General features: G+C 32.5%; 2 protein-coding genes across 2 annotated transcripts; one reads left to right on the forward strand and one right to left on the reverse strand.

Moving 5' to 3' along the window:
* Nucleotides 1-10,588: 10,588 nt before the first annotated feature.
* On the forward strand, nt 10,589-12,145 carry LOC134694817 (P2X purinoceptor 7-like). The gene is made up of 2 exons (XM_063555882.1): nt 10,589-11,130; nt 11,904-12,145. The coding sequence occupies exons 1-2, from the start codon at nt 10,784-10,786 to the stop codon at nt 12,088-12,090; spliced, it is 534 nt and encodes a 177-aa protein (XP_063411952.1). The 5' UTR covers nt 10,589-10,783; the 3' UTR covers nt 12,091-12,145.
* LOC134694816 (uncharacterized) lies at nt 12,132-16,147 on the reverse strand. The gene is made up of 4 exons (XM_063555881.1): nt 15,439-16,147; nt 14,765-14,860; nt 14,548-14,643; nt 12,132-14,210 (listed from the first exon to the last, which is right to left on the reverse strand). The coding sequence occupies exons 1-4, from the start codon at nt 15,499-15,501 to the stop codon at nt 12,198-12,200; spliced, it is 2,268 nt and encodes a 755-aa protein (XP_063411951.1). The 5' UTR covers nt 15,502-16,147; the 3' UTR covers nt 12,132-12,197.
* Between the last annotated feature and the right edge of the window lie 2,989 nt (nt 16,148-19,136).

A 19,136-nucleotide genomic window follows, 5' to 3' on the forward strand; every position in this document is an offset into this window, starting at 1 on the left:
CACTATTATTTGTAGGTGAATTCTCAGACATTCTTTTATAAATAATTAATTTGTTTGCATCTGTTATGAGATCAAATGAAAAGGAACGTTACAATATATCAATATTTTCAAATGGGAAAACATGCAATTTATTTAAACAAATCAAATTTATCTATTTCCTGCCATGGCTTACTTTTTGAGTTGACATGTTTGCCGATACAATAATGACATGGGTGTATGTAACCTGGAATCCTGATGTGTCTAATACTTTCGATTTTGCTATGCTTCAATTCAAATATAAGTCCGCTTACGGTATTAAGAATATTGTGTCAGGTTCCCAGACTAGGTTGTATGTAAATATGGCCATAGTTTGTAGTTCCTTCTTAAAACCTTCAACTGATATATTACAAAACATCAAGTATCCCTATTTACACATCATCAACTTTCAAACGAAACATATAGAGAAAGAACTGAAAACTTCACGCATCGTAAATAATTTTCACTATAACGAACAATATACAAGAAGGAAAAGTAAGCTAAATATACATTGCTATATATGTGCAGTTATATGAACGGATGGTCATACATCCTGTCTATACTGTTTACATATATTTTGACATTGCATAAGGTCATGCAATTCTCAGACGAATAATACGTAGTTTTACTAAATTCTTCTAATGTCTACTTATTAATACCTTTGTCTTGGAGAAAATTGAATTTATAAGTCGTAAATGGTTTTGAACGAATTTTCCGTAACTGTATGTTTGTGTCTATAGCTTCTTATGTTAGTTGTTTTTGTACTAAGGCTTCATGATGATCTTTTAGGTTGAGCCAATTGCAACTGATTTTCACAACTTGCTTATATATTGTGCTGTTACATCACTGTCCTAGGTTAGAAGAGGTGTGAGTGCTCACAGACACTTTAAACCCGGCAATAATCTAATTGTGCCAGATCCAAGTCAGGAGCTAGTATTTCAGTTATTTCTATAGTTTATGTATGTCATGTTTGTTGTTTTTTTAAATTATTCTGTTATAGGTAAGGGCCGTTACTTTAAATGAATGAAACGTTTTACATTTTTGCATATTGGTGCGTTTTGTAATCGACTATACGATATGGAACTTTTTCTCATTCTCGAACGCCGTACAGTGAAATATATTTCTACTTATTTGAAATCTAATGGTAATTTTATCATTTGCGTGCATACCACATCTCTTTTATTTCGATGCGTAAACCGCGCAATGATTGTAAGCACGTGTACAAAATAAGTCTGAATTTCAAGTTAAATATAAAAAAAACCACGTGATAAATATACTTTTTACAATGTCACTGACCAATTTGAATGACATAAGAAACACGTGAAAGCTCAAACCAACAGATAATACTGTATAATAAAGACGATCTACATTTTAAAATATGACGTGTTTTACTACAGAAGAAAACAGGTGTTTTAACTGTGCCCGTTTGGTTATCATCAGTGTATCAGACATAATGCGACGTTGAGGAGATGTTGCATATAAAATAAGATGTACTTAAAAACTGCAAAGATCATTTAGAGTACATACAATTTATGACTCTTTCATCTGGCAATAGTATTAAAACATCGGACTTTTCTACACTTTACACAAGTATTCCCCGTTCCAGACTAAAAGGCAAATTGAAAGAGTAGGCATTGCTTTGTTTCATAAAAAAGAATGGCAAACGTAGATACAAGTATCTTTTCTTAGGGAAGGATGAGTCCTACTTTGTAAAGAATCACTCTAATTAAAACAATAAATTTTCTGAAACTGAGGTGATCAAGATACTTGATTTCTTAAATGACAACATATTTGTTACGAGGAGGACGTGTTTTTCAACAGACTGTCGGAATTCCATTGGTCTAACCGACTTTTTTCTTTATCGTTATGAGGCTTACTTCATACAAGAACTTCTTAGGAAGAAAAAAAAAGAGAAATTAGCAATATCCTCTAATTTTACGATCCGCTATATAGGTGATGTTCTCTCACTAAATTATTCAAAATTTGGTGACAATGTTGAACGAATCCATCACTTTGAACTAGAGATAAGGGATACTACATATACAGTTAATCCTGTCTCATATCTGGATTTATATCTAGAATTTGACAACGAGGGTAGGTTGAAAACAAAACTGATGATTTCAGCTTTCCAATTGTGAACTTTCCATTTCTAGGTAGCAACATTCAAGAAGCGCCTGTGTACGATTTTCCCGGGAGTGTATTTATTATCATGCTTTCCTTGATAAGGGGTTGTTTTGCTGCTCACTAGGAAGCTAATAAACTAGAGTTCCAAATGGTGAAGTTGAAATCATCTTTTCGTAAATTTTACGGACGCCATTACGAGTTGGCTGACCGTTATTGGATAACAGTTTCACAGATGATATCGTATATGTTCTTTATCTCGTAACTACAATCCCCTTCCCTTTTCACGAATATGACCTACAGAATAAGACTTTTTACCGGATTTGTAATAACATAAGAACCACGACTGAGGCCACATGTGGAGCAGGATCGGCATACCCTTCCGGAGCACTTGAGATCACCCCAGTTTTTTATGGAGTTCGTGTTGCTTAGTCTTTAGTTTTCTTTGTTGTGTCTTGTGTACTGATATTTGTCTGTTTGTCTTTTTCTTTTTTTAGAAATGGCGTTGTCAGTCGATTTATGAATTTGACTGTCCTTTTTGTATCTTTCGTCCCTCCTTTATTGATGCATTGAAATTGTATGAATAGCTCTAAGATCTAACACGCTTATTTCCCAAATTTGATGTTAGTGTAAACTTGATAAAAGACTCTCACTCCTTCATGGATGAATCGAAAATGTATAAATAGATCTCAGATCTAAACGTCTAAGACGTTTTCCCCCCAAAATTATGTAAGTGTAAACTTGACAACATACTCTCACAAACTTTAGGTTTATTGAAATCTATCGAATGTTATTGTTAGTCGTGAATGCTGATGCAATCGAATGCCGTTCTTCTGTATTAAATTGATTACAAAATTGTAAACGATTCTTTTTTAGGCTAACTCAGTACAAACCATACAGTCATATAATTGTATTGGTCGATATTTTCCGCATTCGATATCTTTTGGCTGAAAATAGAGATTAACTCATTATAGATACCAAGATTAATATTTACATTTACGCCAGACGTGCGTTTCGTTTATAAAAGACGCATCAGTGACGCTCGAATCCAAAAAAAGTTAAAAAGGCCAAATAGAGTTGATGAGCATTGATGACCAAAATTCCTAAAAGTTTTGCCCAATACAACTAAGGTGATCTATTCCTGAGGTAGAAAAATCAGAAAATATTGATGAATGTTCTTTTCAGTAGTAATCCGAACTTTTCTGATTAGGTTCCAGTAATATATTCCCAAGAACCAGAAATTAAGGAAACAACAGCCATGGATTCCTCCCTTTTAAGACTATACGTCGAATTCGACACACAAATGCATCTCAGTACCATAATCTATGACAAATGAGACGATTCTTATTTTCCCTCACCTTATAGTAAAAGGAGTATACCAGTTTTCACCTGCATATGAGATATACATTTCCCAACTTATTCGGTATTCAATAGCATGCAGTAACTACTCAGACTTTGTAAAAGTCACCAGTGTTTGAGCAAAAAGATAATGAGACAGTGGTATGTCAAAAAAGGGTACCGAAACCTTGTTGACAAATATTTTGAATCAACTTTACAAATATACACGATAGTCTTGAAGCATAAACTCTGGGAACTAACGTTGTTTATCTTCTTAGTTACGTGTTATATCATTTTTCATTAAATGTTTTTTTTGTGATATCCATTAAACGTTACTCTGTACTTATGTATCCCGTTATTGTTTCTATGATATTTTTTATAATATTGTCTTTTATTTTTGCTTATGTACTTTGTATATATGCCTTTTTGTGTTTCTTTGATACATATGACGTGGCTCTGAACTCATACATCAAACCATTGTGTTATTGTTTAATGCATGTTTTTTGTATTCTTGTTTATCATTTTTGCCAATGTGCTTTGTCTATATTCCTTATTGTGCTTTCTGTGATTAAGATTATAATACAATGTTGACTGCTGTATCCGTATTTTTGACATTTTTACCTTTTGTATCTGTTTGATTTGTTCACATATTGTTGTCAATATATTGGAATTCGACGCAACTGCCATACAAGTAAGAGGTTTAACAAGCTATATAACCTGGTTTAATCCACCATTTTCTACATAAGAAAATGCCTGTGCTAAGTCAGGAATATGACAGTTGTTATCCATTCGTTGGATATGTTTAGGCGTAAGATTTTGCTATTTGATTAGGGACTTTCCGTTTTGAATTTTCCTCGAAGTTCAGTATTTTTTGTGATTTTCTTTTTTCTTACACAATTTATATAATTTCTATTATTGTATAATTAATGAAAATAAAGTCCAATAGACAACAGATATGTCTTAATACAGCCGTATCAGTTGTTTGTGCATTTGTAATTAAAAATTATACATATGGCAATTTTCAATCAGCAGAATGTTTACTGCATTTAACGTCAAACAGAAAGGCAACTTCATGATAGTTAGCAACAAGAAGTACGTTTTTGGTTTTATGGAAATATACGGCACGAGGATTAAAAATTCCATCACTAGCTCCAATGAGCTGTTTGGCCTGTTTTCCATCTTTAGATATCACTACAACATTATTTGATTCAGACCCAGCAACATATATGTTGGAATATGAATCTAAAGTTATGCCGTATGGTTTTCTAAGCAATGAATCAGAATATGTCCATTGTACCTGTCCATTGTAATTGTAACATACGACGGAATTAGTACGCCAGTTGGAATGAAAAATGTTCTTTTCATTTGAGGTAACGTACGTCTCATCTACGTCCATAGGGGCAGAAGGTAATATACGGATGTTATTTTGTTTTTGAGACGTGTCATATAGTTTAATTCCATTTTGATGTGTGCAACAAATAAGCAATCCATTGTGACAGCTTAAGCCATAACACCAGTCGCTGAGGTCATTCACTTTGAGCAATTTTGCATTATTCATATCAATAAAGTGAATGTTTGTTGGATGATTTCCGCCACTTGATACGGCCACCGTTTGTGAATCAACCACTGCCAGGTCGTAACCAATAGCGGTTTGCTCATTTATAATACATGATTCGGAATTTAATTCACCATTAGGACAATATGTAAGCAGATTATTATTGTGAGCTTGTAGAAATAACATGTTTCAAGCTTCTGATATGGCACATCCTGTTAGATAATTACGACCAATGTTAATCTTTTGTACTAGCTTGACGTGTATTTCTTCAATCGATGTCGGTCCTGAAGTAGATTTATAAATTTGCGCTGATTGGTCACTTTTCCATGAATATGAAACATGCTTTTCAGAAGAATCCATCTTCATATCTCCAAGTGTATTTATTTCTTTGATAATCGCTTCTAGCTTTTCATTGAACGTAAATTGTAATGATAAGTTGTTTAAACTCCCATTATCATACAATTTCTGGACGTTAATTTCATTGATGGAAACACTTTCTATGAATGCCTTTATTCCCATGAAGATTTGCAGATTTGATGCAAACAGTTTTACAGATTCAACGTCTTTTTGAACTTCGTCTACTTTCTTTTTTTCTTCATTGAGTTTTGCAATCACTTCTTCTATTTTCTGACTGTTATTTTTTTCCATTCTAGATGCTTTTTCTAGAACTTCCTCTTCTAAATGGTCTAAAAGCATAAGTATTTGTTGGCGTTTTTCTTTTATATTTTTTACAATCACTTGCTTCTGTTCACGTAACTCTGTCAAGTTTCGCCTTCTGTCCTTTATAGCAGTAGAAATGTTACTTTCCAGATCTTTCAGAACTTTTTCAATGTTATCCAAAGGTACTGATTGGTGTCCTTTTGAAGGCGTAAGAAAATGTTCAACGAAAATAATGTCCGTGCATTCCTTATGAGCTGATATCGAACAAAGTTTACAGCAAAGAGAGTCATGAGATTTGCAATAAAATTCAAGGAAGCAGTCATGCTCCTCACAGTTTTGTTTTATTTTCTTGATAAATGATGGTAATTTTTGATATTTTTCAATAGAGATTGTCTGATGCGATTTGAGTAATTTCGATGCCTTATGATGGTCTCTACAGTCTCGACACAGAGCCTCTTCACATTGTGGACAATATTCTTCTGCTGACGTATTAAGGTGTCTGTTTTGGCAAACATTGCAGAGTAGTACTCTTTCGTTGGTGGCCATATCTAAATGATTGATAGTTTTTATTATTTTCAAAGGGTGCCTTACAATTTCCAAAATTCTTCTTCTGCAATCCAGTTTGTAAGCCTTAGGAAAAAAATAGGAAGAAAAATTAAGTGCAACGATTTCTGTATTCAATTTTGGTGTTTCTTTTAATGAAAGTCTTAGTATGAAATTCCATACATTAATACTGTACCTAAAATTTGTCAACGTAAAATTAAAAAGATACAAAGATACAAAAGATACATATTCCATATAAAGCATAACACGTGTTATGAAGCTATTTTATAAATAGCAATTAGTATTTTAAATTAAAATAAAACATTAATTTGTAGACAGAAAATTATATACTGATTGATGAAAATCTGTGTACTAGCACAACTAACCATATGATATGTTTTATCCTTATGTTAACAAGGCCAGGATAAGGTTCCTGTATTTGAGGTATCTATTAACAAATGAAAATATGTTAATAAAATTCTGTTTGAATATAAAAATATGCAAAAAACGATTAGTCATGTTAATTATTTCAAAGTCTTGCTAGGTCTTTATATTTTAACCTACCTCAAATATTCGGTAACAACGGACGCGGAAATACGCACTAGGTTTCAGGTTTATGCATAGTTTTTTCAGCTATCTCCCTTTCTCTAAACGAACGAAATACGAACCTGATCAATGTGAAACTGGCCCAAAGAGGTAAATTTGTTGTGTTTTTGTATTGTACAGGTATAAAACTTATATAAAAACTTTTTATGTCATTTGAATATATTTTCTATATTTGACTGTATAACTAAGGTTGATTTCATTTTCCTTTGTAGTTTTCACGTTAACTTCAGTACGATGGTCACCCCAACACTTCTATGACAACATTATTGTGTGTGTATTAACGTTCATACGTGCTATGCCAATAAACAATTAGAATGCATTGAGTTTAACTATGAGAACTTTACTACTGCTACATATGCGAAGTGATTATGAAAGTAATTGATGTCATATTCTACGTGTTCAAGATTTCAAGACTGATTGCTTTGCAGATTTTCTTTTGACTATATGGAACGGAACCTCTCATATCTCTGTTTATATTTTTGATTGTTAATGTACTTTGATATTTCAATATCATTTCCCTTACTCGACGTGTTAATTCTGTTATAAAAAAGACATTTCAATAGCATAAGTTTATATGCTGCCCTGTTTTCTAGATTTAAACTGGCTTTACTGATACTTAGAATATTATGAACTAATTAAAGGGTCAGTAGCGCCTACAATATATTATAGTAAAATGCATACCCCTATTAAAAACCAAATCATCAACCTCAATCTTTTGAATGTATTACTATTGGTCACCAGTTCAATTAAACTATACTTTCTTCAATATACGAGTATATGAATCTTAAACATGTACATGTACAAAATGGAAAGATAATTAAAAACCAATTGTTCAGAGAACAATTGAAGGTCTTTCCATCAAAACAATGTATTTTGATATGATAAGTTGTGAAACTAAGTTTAAAATGTCATTTCAATCGTCAAATGATAGCTTCTAGTAAGCTGATTCCAAAAATATATTGTTTCCATACATTTTTTTTAAATAAGGGAGATAATTTGTTACTTCCGGTTTGAAAAATGTTACTTCCGATTATATTTGAATATTTACTTGACACTGATTCCAAAAATATCTGGTTCTATATACTTTTATATTAATAAAGTACAAAAAATAGCTACTTCCGGTTTACAAAAAGTCACGTCCGGTTGTTTTTTTCAAGGTTAAATGGTTTGATACCTTTTTCTAAAAGTTGTATATCTTTATCATGTATACATATAGAATAAAAGCAAAGGTCAAAATCTAGAACGTCAAATTAAGCTATGACCTTGAGATCAATTTCAAGGTCATAAACCAAGGACCTCAAATCAAAAGACCATAGGCCTTAATTATATTTAGTTAATGAGTTATATCACCAAACGCGTATTTTTAAATACAAGAGGGGAGAAAACTCCCTTTTACATTCAACGTACGCTTGCAATCAAAATTTACATCTTACGACATGTCGCAACTAACAATTTAGTAAAAATAATTTGTTGATATCTTATACAGTCTTTGGATATAAGTGAAAATAAGCCAAATTCAAATATTAGAATATGACCTTGACCTTTGACCTTGACCATATTTTAATTTTTTGGGACCAAGGACCTCAAATCAAAAGATCCTAGGTCTCTATCACTTATGGTTTATAAGATAGAAATTCATATCACTTATATCAGATGCATAAGGGGAAATAACTCTCATATGGAGCGGTCATATTGCTTCGGTCAAAATAGGACAAATCATGCGAAGGATATAACGAGCAATTTTGTAAAATAAATTTGTCATAATCTTTAACGGTTGCGAAGGAGATGCGTTAACAAGGAAAACAGTGTTTGGGAGATAACTCCTACAAAGAAAAGTATTCGTTTACGCAGGGTAAATTTCAAAAGCGCATAAACTGTTCGATATCATATACAAAATATCTAAGCGACATATTGCGAAACAAATGTTTATCGCAAGAACAAAATTAGGCGGAAGAAAAAAAAAATAATCAGAAGAAAAACAATAGGTCTTTCCACAGAAAAGTGGAAAGCCCTAAATATAGTAACAATACACACAAATATTATCCTGCAAATGACATGATCAACATACTCGTAATTGTGAAATAGTTAAGTTTTTTTTTATTGAATAGCAAAACATAATGCTTTCCTAATGTTGAATTGGCTTGGTTAAGCAAGAATGGGATGGTTAGGTTTTGAAAGCGTTCAAACGTGTTTTGTGTAGTTTGTGAGGTGTTTTCTTTTGTTGTCTGATATATCCAAATTGTACTTGAAGCAAAACATTTGAAAACAAACATATATAACACATTTTTAGATTAAGTACCATTTCCCCCCATCTTACCTGTTTATAAAACCCTCGGACTTTAAGCTGTTGTGTTATTTCATAGATTAAATCCACACTATTAACGATATTGATTTTACCTGTGATGAGTGTATGAACGACTAATATAAAGTACACGTAGAGGTCGATCATTTACAAACGTATCAAGCGTATCGTATACGTTGACGTAACCACATCTGCAGATAGATCTAAAAATATTATGTGATCCCGAGCTTATTAATAAGACCATGCTTCATTTAAAAAAAAACTAATTGGAATCTCTTCGAAGCAATCAAACATACACTTTCAATATTTGTGATAGTGCTGTTTTGTAAAAACAATCAGGGGTTCTTTAAACTACTTTTACATGCCCTTAAAAGGGAATCAATGTAGGGTAGGTACACGAATATCCTACAAAACCCTTTAATAATCTAGTTAAAAAATATTTCAAGATCTTATATGAATAAACACCCCCAAAAAAAATCAAATTTACTACTTATATAGTATATGTAAGGAACTTTGAATAATGGTTTTATCATTACAGATAATAGAAAAGTACTGAGTATCACTCTATTTGTCAATTAACAATTTGTTTCTACGTGAGAACAAGTTCATACACAAACAAACGATTTTACCGTATTCAGTTAACTGTTCCAACTATCCGGAATATCTTTAAAAGTCGGGTTATATTCCACAAAAACTCGATATTTCCTAATTGTTTAAAATTAAAGCTAGGGATCATATACTGTTTTTTGGTATATCTGCAGATGCGGATACGTCAACGTATATGATACGGTTATTACGTCTTTAAATGACCGACCTCTTGTAGGACACATACATTTTGGAGCAATAGTTAAAATATCTGTTGTTTTGTTACTTTATCAATAAATACAATTTATTACATTCATTAATTGAGGAGATTTTTCGGAAATTTTTCTTTATTTGCTTTATTTTGATACCTTCTGTGTGCGGACACAATAAAAAGATATATATGAAATTTGTTATCTTTTATGCTTTTTTCTAATTCTATTTATACAATCCCCTACATTCGACTTATCAGAAATTTTTCTTTAGTCAGTTTACTAGAACTCATTTGTGAGAACACAGAAAATAATCTGAAAAATATTAAACTTACTATAGATTCCCCTTTTCTATCTGTTGACAATTCGTGATTTAGGAATCCCAATCAGTGATTTCTGATTAAAAATATAAAAAAGGGGCGAAAAATACTAGAGGGACACTTAAACACATAGATCGAAATTAAACTGACAACGTCATAGCTAAAAAAGAAAGACAAACAGACAAATAATATATTATTAACTTTATTTCCTTCTTATCAAAGATTTTGCATGCATTAAAGGAAAAGGCCATGTTTATATTTTTTTGTAATTATCTGTTACAAATTAGTTTCAGTTGTTATAAAAAAATAAAATAATTAACTATTTAGCAGTTTTAATTGTTATAGAGGGGTTTTTAATTTTTACATATTTGAATTTCCCGCCTTCACTGGGGGCGGCCATGACCGGTGAACATCTGACGTCACATAGTCGGTTTGTTTACAAGACAAAAACACAGGTGTATTTATGTATTTATGGATAGAAAATTAACGTGTTTCCGATTTATATTTTTAATTGTGAAGCGATTGTGAAATGGCAGAAGGCCGGGACAATCTTGGAATAATTCCTTATGATTACGAACCGGAGTTTACGCAAGAAGAACTGCAAAATATAAGAGAGACATCGCCGATCACAAATCTTGCAACTTTAGAAGATTGGTGCAGTTGCAATGCATGTGAAGAAATGCCTTCGCCGGAGGAATGTATTTGTTGTTGCTCCTCTGAATATGTGCAACCGAACATTGATGACTTGGAGTGCATAACTGAACACCCTCAGTTTCAGCTGATCGTCCTTAATTCAGACGTTTTGACAGTGGCATTTATTCAGATATTTATGTTTCAAGGAAATGCAGGTCGTGTCCCGGATAATTTAACAAATCAGTAAGTCAATTTTACATCGAATATTAAGCTTACTAAATTTCGTAAATTGCTTAAAATTCTCGCTATCTTTATCTAACATTCATTGACATTCTCAACAACAACAAAAATGAAAAAAAGGGGGGTGCACATCTGCCTCCTCTCACCTGATAAAATGTTTTTATTATTAGTATTGACACTCTTATATATAGTCTAGCATGGAAGTAAAATCAAAGATATGAAACTTTGAAATAACTAAACTAATTTATATATATATGTGAAAAAAAAATATGTTTCCATTTATATGTTTTAAAATGCCACATTATTTAAGTGTCCGTACCAAGTCAGGAGCCTCTCTAGAAGTTGACGTTTGTTTGTGTGTTACATATTTGTTATTGTTTATTTTTTTATATAAATAAGGACGTTCGTTTTCTCGATTGAATTGTTTTACATTATCATATCGTGGCCATTTATAGCTGACCGGCTATGCAGTATGGACTTTGCTCATTGTTGAAGGCCGTACAATAATCTACATGTATAGTTGTTAATGTCTGTCATTTTGGTCTCTTGTGGACAGTTGTCTCATTTGCCATCATACCACATCTTCTTTTTTATATTATGTGTACAAAATGTAACTGTAATGAATAACAAGATATTGTAAAATAAAGAACTTTGAACTCTACATGTATATATGTTAAAACCCATAATTACCACAACTAATTAAACTGATTTGACTGTTGTATTTATTAAAATATGATAAAAAGCAAAATATTAATTATAATTGTCTTACTTTTCAGGCAGTCAAGGTTGACAGCCTACAGGCAGTTTGTATATTGGATGCTGAGAAGAGAAAAACTTGGAAAAGGAAAGAGAGTTGTTATCCCATCGTGTGTGGTGAAATGCATTCGTGAAGCATTTCCAGAGTCAAATGGACATTACACAGGTTTTAGAACAGTATTTGACAATAGTTCACATTTGTTCTAATATATATAATTATGTTTATTATGTACAGTGCTACTGTATTGATTTTTTAATTTCATTTAAAAAATATTTGCTCTAATTTGACTCATTTATTTATTTGTGATTCACATTCAATCACAAACTTTGTTAAATCTTGAAATAAGATTATGAACTAGTTCAGCCTTTTCCGGTGCTGGTACAGGTGCAATATTGCCCTGATTTTTTGTGTCAATTTTGGGAAAGATCATCTCTGCCTTTTGCAAAACACACATTTTCATCATTGTGTTTACCCACTTATATGTCTTAGTGTTATACACTGGTTTAGCTACCCATTTTGCTGTTATCTTTGAGTACACAGTTTTGTACACTTCATTTCCTTGTGCGTCAATTTTTTTTCCACGGTTTTGTGACATATTGTGGTCAATTACTGCTAGCGATGTTCTAGCATTCATCTGGTCAAAGTCAAATTCTTGTCGCTTTGGAACATATTTTAAAAGCAAGCTATGGTACACCTCCAAATTTCCAGTGTGGCAGAACTCGCTTAAATGTTTAATGTCTTTCCTTAACCGTTTATTAAGGATAACTTCTTTCAAAGCATTGTGTGCTTTCGAATCCTTCACAAGCCACCTTTTTTTTTCAGCTATAGCTGGTGTTATCTCTTCGTGTGCACAGGATGTGACTGCCTTGCCCTCGAATGTGTGCAGGTTTATCACATGATGAACGATTGAAACCCAGCTTTCCTCTAACCATTCCTTATCCCCGTTGCAATTGCTTGCACACCACCATAGGTGATTGCAAATAGCCTTAATCCATGGTGCAAGGTCTTCAGCTCCCCTCAGTTTGGCTTTTTGTTGGAGTTTTTTGCGTACACTTTTTGCCAAATGCCATACATCAAACTGGTGTTCAGTCTCAGGATATTGTTTGTTCATCACACTTCTTATCTGGACATGTCGATCAGTTGCAAGAACAGTAATTTGAAAACCTTTGTCTAAAAGGTACTCCATACATCGACGGAAACCCTCTACCTCCATCTTAGAGGAACTCCCAGTTTCAGTAACTTTGATAGTGACAAAAGCCAATATGTGTTGTGTTTCAATGTCAAGTAATGAATATGTGCAGTATTTGGCATTGAAACCAGGTGAATCACACCTACCATCTCCTGCAAGCCTTAGTGGTCTATTTGAAGCTTTCACTTTGTCTAATAATTTTCCCTGTATAACCGTCCATGTGTGTGCAATAACTGGCATAATAATTTCTCGTTGTATGGTGTAGTAGGTTGAACTTCCAATAAATTTTAAATTCATGAACTCAGCAAATTGGGCTATGTGTGTGTAGGTTTGACCACATAACATTGTAGCAGCAGTGACTAGTAAGTTGCCAGCTGGCATGTTGCCTATGAGAGGTTGGGATAACCACTTATAGACAAGATGCCCACTGGTACAGAACACAGAAACTCTGATGATGGTACCAGATGAACAATCTTTTTTAGTGTCTGACAAATCTACTGGACAGTTGCACTCATCACATTTAAGCCTAGCAAAGAGTTGATCCAGTTTGGTTTCAAAAACAATAAATTTTCTTTGATTAGTAATGCAAGCTTGAGTATCAGAGGCTGCAGTACTATCATCTGAATCTATGCTCTCATTTCCTTCATTTTCATCAGAATTTTGGATATCACGGTCGATGTCAAAGGTCAAGTCATTCTTATCATCACTGAAAGAATGACTTGCAATTGAGCTGTTGAAAATATCATTCTCTTTTATTGGAGTTGAGATTGAGGACGGAGGTATCTTAGGTATTGGAGTTAATGGCCAAATAGCTAAAGTCTTGTCTGTTGTTTCCATGGTTATATCAGTGTTTACTCCTATTGTACAAGTTGATGGTCCAATTCGCTTGGTGTAGCTGTGATCTGCTGTTAGAATTGATGACTCGATTTTATTTGCTTGCAAACACATCATACATGGATGACCACATGCGTTTCCTGAATATGTGACTGATAAAATGGAAGACGAATTTGGTGGTTCCTGACTGTGCAATTCTACCATGTCTTCTGTTTCAGGGACTTCAATTTGTCCACTGCATTCTACTGTTTCAAGAACTTCAATTTGTCCACTGCATTCTCCATGGGGCTCAGAAAAAATGCTCTATAACAAAAAATGCTTGAAATAGTATTTATAATACACAATAGAACCTTTTCCTTGTTTGTCTTTATGACTTATAATATTTAATTAGAATTGTTTCAAAATTGAAACATATTTATTAAAGTTCCCCAAGCTGGATTTTTTTTTATAACATATTTAGATATTCAAATTAATAAGATTTGCCTACAAAATATTTGTAAAATTAATTGGTTGTTTGTTGTTTGCTCAACACCCAGTGGCAAATATTTCATGCATGTTCAGGAGGGTAATAAATAGAGGCCGTCGGGGATGAAGGTCGAGGAAATCAAATCTTTGTACAAAACAATGTACTTTTGCATACCTGATCCTGTAAAGGTAAAGTCTCTGATATGACTGGAGGTGTAGAACATGTTGCCGCTTTTGGGTTTTCAATAGACAGTATAGTCTCTTTCTCGACCTGAAAAAAAATAATGAAATAAAATAAATACACGATGTTTATTGGATATATGTTGTATTTCACCGACCAACCTATCCCCCTCGTGTCCCCTATTTTCTCTATTTGTACTAGTTTTGCATACCTGATTCTGTAAGGTCAAAGTCTCTGAACTGACTGATGGTGTAGAACATGTTGCCGCTTTTCTTTTCTTTTTAAACAGCTTAATCTCTTCTTTGACCTGCAAAAAATAATCAAATAAAATAAATAGACGATATTTATTGAAATTTAGCTTTTATGCCGACCCCAAACACCCCCTTTTTTCTCCCGATATTTTTTCCAAATTTTCACTTGGATAATAGCAGTTTTTAAAATATCTCTTGTTCTCTTCTCTTGTGTAACTGCACATTCTATTTTATTTAAATAACTAGATAAACGAATATTTTGCATTCCAGTAGCACAGACTAAAACTGGATTTTAGAACCTAATCAATATAAAAGTCAAATAAGACAACACATACGAGACCAGGTTTCAGGACTTTATTTTTGTTTATTAGTAATTGATATAAGTAGCAATGCATTTATAATAATTGTTTATTATTCCCTGATCTCCGCGATGCATGTTATATTGAGAACTCACCATGATACCATGATATATATTGTTTACAAACACGCGCATACAATGACCTCAAACGACCTGATAATATGATACTATTACTACACACACATCATTACTGCACACGTGGAAATAGTTTAATTTTGCGTATTACGATAAATCGAAGTAAAAGTAATTCTTTTTTTTAATATTCTATTTACTAACCTGTGCACTTCGACGTTTTTGTGTAGATTTGGTCGATCGTTCCTGTGTTTTTCTGGTGTCCATTCCGGTGTTGACAATTGTCGGCACTGCATTTTGACGCAAATATTTTCTTTTTGGTAAGAAGTCCAAAGATTCTTTGACCAGGTTTCTCTCGAATGAATCGGGCGTGAAATGGTCTTAACAAACAACCTTGCTACTGCTAAATTTAAAATTTTCTATTTGCAGTTTACCATTTTTCAAGTTCGAGATCCATTGTTTACAAAGTTTCTTTTTATCTGCACTTTTTGAAGGATCAGGCATAACGAAAAAACTTTTTGTACACTTCCCTTTTTCATTAGTACAATTGAATGCTTGACAAGACGGCATCTTTATTGAAATATTAAGCGAATTGTGTTTAATTATAGCGAAGTAAAAAAATATTTTATTATGTTCATCCGCACTGCTTCAGTACCAAACAGACTGTGTGACGTCATTAGACATTCGGGGCTTATCGGTTTGAAACAATAAACAGCGAGGATGATTGGCACCGAATCTGTCTTTTATTAGAAGAGTACTTACAATGGCGTTTACCATGATATTGTGAAAATGTCAAATTTAATAAACCGTATTTCATTATTAGAAGAGTTAATTTAAAAATCGTTGGGTTATTTACGTTTGGGAAAACACTTTTTATCATATAAACTCAGCTTCAGTAAAACCTGGAGTTTTCCTTTAAAGAATTTTTGTACAATGATAATAATTACATATTGATCAAGACATTAGAGTGATTGAATTATTTAAATGTCACATATTAATTAGAGTGATTGAATCAGTTGAATATCACTTGAAAGTAAATTATAATATTTCTGAAGGTAAGTTAACTGTTATAAAACACGCTGCACATTCGTTAAATGTGAAATACAAGTTTTTGAGAAATAAATACTGTTACCATTATCCAGATCATATTACGTATAACATGCCAAAAACTTTGGGTGATCTCAGGTGCTCCGGAAGGGTATGCAGGTAGGTCACATTCGCGAAAGGAGAACGGGATTGCAGTACCGATATAAGGAACATATCCGATATCATCTGGGAAACGGAAATTCCATAACGGCCAACCAACTCGTGATGGCGTCAGTAAAATTTACGAAGGGTTGATTTCAACTTCACCATTTGGAATTCTTGGTTAAAGATATTCCTTGTGTGTAGTAACGCTCTATCAAGAAAATCATGATAGGAAATGTAAGCCCTAAAATATTGTATCAATTGGGAGATATATACTCCGTATGCAGACGCTGCTGGAATGTAACATAGAATACGAAATGGAACGTTCATAATTGGGAAGCTTAATTCATCTCTTTTGTAATAACGTTTTGTTTTCAATCCACCCTCATTGTCAATTTCTAGATGTTAGTCAAAATAATAGGCAGACTTAAATTTATATGTTGTATCCTTTATCTCTAGCTCGATGGGATAGGTGCTCGAGGATAGATGCGTTCATCATAGTCACCAAATTTTAACTTATTTAGTGAGAGAACATCATCTATATAGCGGATAGTAAAGTTAAAGAATATTGCTTACTTCTTTTCTTTCTCTGATTATTATCAATTTATGATACGTATCGACACTTTCCCTTTGGATATGTATATGTAAAGAGATCATATACATCGGCAATTTTATCACGTATATCAGTCTTCATTAATATTGAATGTTGATCAAATAATAATTAACTGACAAGATGAATGCTTGGTATTTGTGACTGGCAAATAATAAAGGCTAGCAAAAAATGTTAAAGCAGATTTGAAAGGTTTTCTACTTCACAACCTGATCGTCCAAATACATGAATTTGAATAAAAACTATTGATAACAAAACTCTACCCTTTATACTAGCCCTTGATATATTGCAAGCAAGAACAGTGTAAATATGGCGTTCAAAACAGTCATTAGATCGGAATTCCTGTTCCTGAAATAACAAGTTATTGTGATATTGTTTGATAAAACATATTTAATCATAATTTCCTATATTTTGTTTTATGGTAATTGAATTGTGATATTCTTAATCAATAATTTCAAATTGGTCCTGATGGGGTGGGGCAAACTATTTGAAACACATTAATCTTTTTCTTTCTTCTTTTCTTTATATGTATTTAAAATACAGCTAACGATCTAAATATAGATACAGATTTTACCAAAAAAAAAAAGCTTCGGTAACCCTTATGGCTCATGGGTTATATTAAGCATGTTAGATAATACACGTTTCATTGGTTGCATCATGTTTATAAAAACATTGTTGAGTGTTTCTGATTTAGATAATCAATTTTATTATAACATTTTTGATTTATTTATCATATGAATTATTAACTGTGAAAACAATTGTCAAGTGATTAATATTTGATAAACATTTGCAAGAAAGAAAGTTTTCTGCTCTTTTGTCGGGTTGATGTCTCTTGAACACAATTTTCATGTCCAGTCTTTTTTTTAGTATGGTATAAAATTGAAATAAGAAATAAATCAGAAAATTAATTTCAGATGTTCTCTTTTCTATTTTTTCTTCTTTCTTTTATTCCTTTTTTGTAATCTGATTACCCAAATATACGATACACTGACTAGATATTCCTTATCATTACAAACATACAGAATTCAATCCGCCAATTTAAAACATTATGTTGTTCTAAGGGAGCAACCATTTGATTTTTATGGGGGGGCTAGGATGGAAAATTTTGTCCTGCATTTTTTTTTTAGTTGTAATATCTGTCCTGCCTTTTTATTTTTCACTCTATTCGGTCCTGCCTTTTTTTTTAGTTTATCCTGCCTTTTTTTTTACCTAAATTGTCATCCTGACTTTTTTTTGCAAGTGTCTCATCCTGCCTTTTTTTTTACTCAAAATTCCTGTATACCTATTTTTTTTCAAATTTCATCCTAGCCCCCCCCCCCCCCCCCCCCCCCCCATAAAAACCAGATGGTAGCTCCCTAATTAATGTTAATATTTAACAAAAGTAAGTGCCGATACGTGCCCTTTATACTAGCCTAACTTTCGTTTTCTCAAAAGCAAAAGAGTCTTATAAAGCAGCATACTACTAATTAAAAAGGAATGAAAATATATATTGACAAATTCTATGCCTTATATTTAAAAATCACCATAGATCAAACAAGTATACCTTAAAATAACATCATAGTATTGTACAAGGAATGTATGATTATTATTACAAACATTTTTTTCAGATTTTAAATTAAATTATCAATCTTAATATAACTATGATTTTTCCAACAATAGCTATCGCGCACGCGCAATTTAACATAATGTCTGAAGTGCTATTGTTTGAAAAAAAATATTAAAGATTACATAATTGTTATTTTAACATCACTCCAGTTGTCATTGAATACTAATAAGCATTTAATTATAGCCCGATACGAAAATTTTCATAACAAAAAAAACCCAATTCTTCATATTGTCAGTTCATATTTTGAATTACATTTGCAAGGATGAAATTTACAGAAAAGGTATGAAATTAAACTCGTATTTTTTTTTCTATTTTCAAATATTGTTATTCAAAAATGTTTGGATGATATTTTTTTATAAGATTGCCATCCTACTTTTCCAATTGACGGTTGATTTCCTACTTTTTATACGACCCCAAGATTTTGTGGGGGGATTCGTGTAATGCTATGATGTCGTCTGCGTCGTCTGTATCGTCGTTGTTGTTGTCGTCGTCGTCCGA

This window comes from Mytilus trossulus, chromosome 13, assembly GCF_036588685.1.
Source record: "Mytilus trossulus isolate FHL-02 chromosome 13, PNRI_Mtr1.1.1.hap1, whole genome shotgun sequence".
In the NCBI taxonomy this organism is placed as follows: Eukaryota; Metazoa; Mollusca; class Bivalvia; order Mytilida; family Mytilidae; genus Mytilus; species Mytilus trossulus.